The 6,000-nt window shown below is 37.7% G+C and overlaps 1 protein-coding gene across 2 annotated transcripts in view; it reads right to left on the bottom strand.

The window, feature by feature from the left end:
* Positions 1 to 259: 259 nt before the first annotated feature.
* Positions 260 to 6,000, bottom strand: part of LHFPL1 (LHFPL tetraspan subfamily member 1) — a 116,791-nt gene continuing 111,050 nt past the window's right edge. For both annotated transcript variants that reach the window (XM_070289660.1, XM_070289659.1), the window contains exon 4: positions 260 to 1,508. In XM_070289660.1, coding sequence (XP_070145761.1) covers positions 1,327 to 1,508 — 182 coding nt within the window. In that variant the 3' untranslated portion in view covers positions 260 to 1,326. The remainder of the gene's footprint in view (positions 1,509 to 6,000) is intronic.

The raw sequence follows: 6,000 nt of genomic DNA, 5'->3' as shown, positions 1-6,000 counted from the left end.
CACCATCCATCAGCCTTGAGCACAGATGGGATGGAGGCCAGGCCTAAAAATACATCAGCCCTAGGTGACATCAGGACTGTGTTCTTTTATGTCTAATTCACCCCAGATGGAAGGGAAAGCACTTGAAAGTCTTTGAAACAGGCAGAGAAACATGTATCATGCTGGGAATGACTATAGGGGCAAAAGGCCACTGTGGATTTCCTTGTCAGTGAAAATGAACTCTAGTAAGAATTTCTATAAGGAACCAGCAGAAACATCCTTGTCATCATCATTTTGAATTAGTATTTATTGAACACACAACAAATGCTAGTCTCTGCTCAGAACATCTGATGAAAACCATTCCTGTATCTATAAGAGACGAGGGAATACTTGCCACTATTTTAATGCCAGTCACCCGGCCAGAACACAAAATGAACTCTTATGAATATTTTCTGAAGCATAATGAGGAAGGAATCTTAGGCTACATGCAAGCATCCTTGATTACTGTTTTTTTTTTCCACTGGCAGTCGCTCTCCCCACAAGCTTCGTCACAACCAGAAAGGAAGAGAAGCAGGGAAAAAGAGGAAGAGTCAAGGCACAATCATGAGAGAGGCATAAAAAATTGGGCAGGGGCGCTTCATAGATGTTTGCAGATGGCAACAAATATCAAGGGAGGACCAAAGGAATGGAGCAGCAGGAACCAGCCCTGTTCATCTAATGGCTCCTCCCTGCACTAGTATTTTGTTGTTGCTATTGATGCTGTTGTTTGGTCACTAAGTTGAGTCTGACTCTTTTGTGACCCTATGGACTGCAGCCTGCCAGCCTCCTTTGTCCATGGGATCTCCTAGGCAAGAATACTGGAGTTGGTTGCCATGCCATTCTCCAGGGAAATCTTCCCAATTCAGGGATGATTGAACCCATGTCTCCTGCATTGCAGGTGGATTCTTTACTGCTGAGCCACCCGGAAAGCCCATAAGTGTTTTTACCCAACCTTTAAGCTTTGGGGTAAGTGACAGAAGATGCAGAATTCTGAAGAACTGCTTGATTGTACAGCTTTCAACTTAGGATCTTTCTTATTATTTTGTATTAAAGGGCACTTTGGGACTTGGAGGCCAGTGGGTACTCACCAGCTAGATAAATATTTGAGAGAATTATTGTCCTTGGTGAATTTTGTAAATAGCCACTGACCCACTGATTTAAGGCAAAGTGAAAATGAATGATGAGTTAAAAAGCATACAAACACTGTGTTACATGACTGGCAAGTGGGTAGCAACTGGCCTAGTCTTAGTACTTCTTTTCAAGGCTCCCTTCCCTCCTCTTTCCCACCCTCTCCAATTCTGCCAAATCTCAAGGTTTCAGGCAGTGGTCAAGCTCCATGGTATAAGAATTGGTGTTCCTCATGATGCTCTCCACCAACATGACAGGCTTGGGGTTTCTTCCAGCAAAGCAAGAGAGCCAGGTGCAAATCAACATGGCTGCAGCTGCGCCACCTCCAGCACAGTAATAGGCCCAGCCAAGCCGACAGGTACCTGTGGAAACAGGGATAGAGACATAAGGGTTAGATTGTCTTCTCATACATTCTCTTGGAGATGTTCAGGTTAAAGTGAGAGTAGGGAACAGTGAATGAGACTAGGCTCACTCTTTTCTCTTTCTTCCTTTGCTGATGGCTGGTATTAGCTTTAGCAAGAGGTTATAAAATGGTATTTTGTTACACATCTGTAACAGAATGGGGGTGGTGTGGGTAATGGCAGTGGTGGTGATGCTAATGACAATGATGACAAGAACAACTTGATCAAGTGTCAAGAACTATGTTAAATTCTTTAGACATATATCTCAATGAACATAATAGTAACTATAGGAGTTAGGTACTCTTATTATCCCTACCTATTTTACACAAGATGAGGCAACCTAGGCACAAGTTTGTGGAAAATCACACAGATAGGAAGTGGTAGAATCAGGATATAAACACTTGCTCATCCTAACTCTGCAGCTTCACACTTTTAACCACACTGATATACTACACTGCATGAACTGTTTTTAAAGAACTATATCCTGTATCATAGGGAAATTTGCAGGCAAAATCAAATTACTTGCTCCATGCCATGTGTCTCTATTCTAACCTAATCTTTCAACATCCAGGGAAGAAATATGCACTGGAATCAAGGCCAATCTTCTAAGGGGTAATTTCAGTCTGAAGGATAATGGGAAAAGTCACCTGCTCACAAACATCCACCACACCCATCATTTATTCTAGCACAGGTAGATTCTTTCCTTTGAAGTATTTGTTTTTTCAGAGATCCATCAGAAAAAGTCAATGCCCAAAGAAAGAGAGCTATTATATCACAAGGGATCAGAGTAATAAGTAACTGCTGAAATCAAGTGCTTAAGCAAATAGGACTCCAGAAATTGGAGTAGATGCCCAGTAATACAAAATGGCAAAGGAATCCTGAGGGGGGAAAAAAAGCGGCTTTCACCTATATCACAGTCCTATAGAAAGCAAGTCCTGACTATAGTCAGTCAGTGGTGATGTCAAGACTGATTTTCAGGGCAATTTACATGTATTAATTGAAGTATAGTTGATTTACAAGATTATATTAGTTTTACATGTACAGCATTGTGGTTCAGTACTTTTACAAATTATAGTGTTAGTCACTCAATCATGTCCGACTCTTTGAGACCCCATGGACTGTAGCCCAACAGGCTTCTCTGTCCATGGGATTCTCCAGGCAAGAATACTGGAGTTGGTTGCCATTCCCTTCTCCCGGGGATCTTCCCAATTCAAGGACTGAACCCAAACCCAGGGATTGAGCCCAGGTCTCCCGCATTGCAGGCAGATTCTTTACCACCTGAGCCAGGGAAGCTCTTACAGATTATACTGCCATTAAAATTTATTATAAGGCAATGACTATAATTCACTGTGCTATACAATATATCCTTGTTACTTCTCTATTTTATACACAGTAGTGTGTATCTCTTAATCCTATACCCCTATCTTGTCATGCCCCCCTTTCCTAGTCCCACTGTAATGAAGTTTCTATTCCATATCAGTGAATCTGTTTCTATTTTGCCATATACATTCATTTGTACTATATTTTTAAATTCCACATATAAGTGATATCATACAGCACTTGTCTTTCTCTGTTTGACAAATCACTAAGCATAATATTCTCTAGATCCATTCATATAGCTGCAAATGGCAGAATTACATTATCAATATTTTTATGACAGAGTAATAGTCCATTGCATTGGGTTGGCCAAAATGTTTGTTTGGGTTTTTCCGTAACATCATATGGAAAAACCTGAACAAACTTTTATATATATATATATATATATATATATATATATATATACATTTATATATATATATATATATATATATATATATATATATATATATATATGTATACACCACATCTTCTTTATCCTTTCATCTGTTGATGGACATTTGGGTTGCTTTCATATGCTTTTTATTGTAAATAATGCTGTTATGAACATTGGGATGCATGTATCTTTTTGAATTAGTGTTTTCATGTTTTCCTGATCTATACACAGGAGTGGAATTGTTAGATCATACAGTCATTTTATGAGGACTCTCCAAACAGTTTTCCATAATGTCTACAGCAATTGATATTCCCACCAACAATGTACAGTGTTCCCTTTTCTCCATGTCCTTACCAACATTTGTTATTTGTAGGCTTTTTGATGATAACCATTCTGACATGTGTGAGGTGATCTCTCATTGGTTTGACTTGAATTTATGATAATTAGTAATATTGAGTACCTTTTCATGTACCTGTTGGCCATCTGTATATCTTCTTCGGGAAAATCTCTATTCATATCTTCTGTCCAATTTTATTTATTTTTTATGGAAATATAGTTGATTTACAATGTCATATTAGTTTCAGGTATACAGCAAAGTGATTCAGTTTTATATATATAAATAGTCTTTTAGATTATTTTCCATCATAGGTCGTTAGAAGGTACTGACTATAGTTCCCTGTGCCATAAAGTAGGTCCTTGTTGGTTATCTATTTTACATATAGTACTGTATATTTTATTTTGTTTTTATTTATTATTATTATTTTTTACTTTACAATATTGTATTGGTTTTGCCACACATCAACATGAATCTGCCACAGGTGTACACGTGTTCCCCATCCTGAACCCCCCTCCCTCCTCCCCCCCCACACCATCTTCTGTCCAATTTTAAATTGGTTGTTTGTTTTTACAATATTAACTTGTATGAGCTATTTTTTAATATTTTGGGTATTAATCACAGTAGGTCATGTTATTTGCAAGCATTTTGCTCCATTTCACAGGTTCTCTTTTTATTTTGTTGATAGTTTATTTTGCTGTGCAAAAGCTTTTAAGTTTAATTAGGTCCCATTTGCTTATTATTGCTTTTATTTCTTTTGCCTTGGAAGACAGACACCCAAAAAAGGCAATGCTACAATTTATGTCAAAGAGTGTTCTGCCTATGTTCTTTCCTAGCAATTTTGTGGTTTTGGGTCTTACATTTAGATTCTTAATCTGTTTTGAGTTTATTTTTGTATTTGGTATGAAGAAATATTATGGCTTTATACATAGCTGTACAATTTTTTGGCACCACTTATTGGAAAGACTGTTTTTTCTCCATTGTATATTCTTGTCTCCTTTGTCATGAATTAATTGACCATAGTGTGTAGGTTTATTTCTGGGCACTCTATTCTGTTCTATTAATCTGTCTGTTTTTGTGCCAGAACTATGCTATTTTGATTATTGTAGCTTTGTAGTATAGTCTGAAATCTGGAAGGGTCATACCTCTAGTTGTTCTTTTTTTTCTCAAGATTGCTTTGGCAATTTTGAGTATTTTATGGTTCTACATGAATTTTAGGATTATTTGTTTTAGCTTGGTGACAAATATTATGAGTATTTTATTAGGGTTAGGGTTTTAATATTTAGGGATTAAAAGATGCTTACTCTTTGGAAGAAAAGTTATGACCAACCTAGACAGTATATTAAAAAGCAGAGACATTGCTTTGCTGACTAAGGTCCGTCTAGTCAAGGCTATGGCTTTTCCTATGGTCATGTATGGATGTGAGAGTTAGACTGTGAAGAAGGCTGAGCGCCAAAGAATTGATGCTTTTGAACTATGGTGTTGGAGAAGACTCTTGAGAGTCCCTTGGACTGCAAGGAGATCCAACCAGTCCATTCTGAAGGAGATCTGCCCTGGGATTTCTTTGGAAGGAATGATGCTAAAGCTGAAACTCCAATACTTTGGCCACCTCATGCGAAGAGTTGACTCATTGGAAAAGACTGATGCTGGGAGGGATTGGGGGCAGGAGGAGAAGGGGACAACTGAGGATGAGATGGCTGGATGGCATCACTGACTTGATGGACATGAGTCTGAGTGAAGTCCAGGAGTTGGTGATGGACAGGGAGGCCTGGCGTGCTGTGATTCATGGGTCACAAAGAGTCGGACATGACTGAGTGACTGAACTGAACTGAGGTATTGCATTAAATTTGTAGATTTCTTTCTTTCTGTTGTATAGCCATTTTAGCAATATTAAGCCTCCTAATCCAAGAGCATGAGCTACCTTTTCCATTTCTTTGTATCACTTCAGTTTCCTTCATCAATGTTTTACAGCTTTCAGAGTATAGGTTTTTCACCTCTTTGGTTAAGTCTGTTCCTAAGAATTTTATTCTTTTTGATGTGGTTTTAAAGTGGATTTTTTTAACTTTATTTTTCCGATAGTTCATTAACAATGTATAGGAAAGCAACAGACTTCTGTATATTAATCTTATATCCTGCAATGCTACAGAATTTATTTATTAGTTCTAATAGTTTTTTGGTGAATACTTTAGGTTTATTTATATGTTGTATTGTGTCATCTGTAAAAAGTGACAGTTTTACTTCTTCATTTCAATTTGGATGCTTTTTCTTTTTCTTGTCTAGTTACTATGGCTAGCACTTCCAATACCATGTTAAATAGAAATGGCAAGATTGGGCATCACTGTCATATTCCTGAATTTAGAGGAAAG

This window comes from Ovis canadensis, chromosome X (genome assembly GCF_042477335.2).
Source record: "Ovis canadensis isolate MfBH-ARS-UI-01 breed Bighorn chromosome X, ARS-UI_OviCan_v2, whole genome shotgun sequence".
Lineage (NCBI taxonomy): Eukaryota > Metazoa > Chordata > Mammalia > Artiodactyla > Bovidae > Ovis > Ovis canadensis.
The sequence above is the reverse complement of the archived record's forward strand: the minus strand, read 5'-3'. Positions and strand labels throughout refer to the sequence as shown.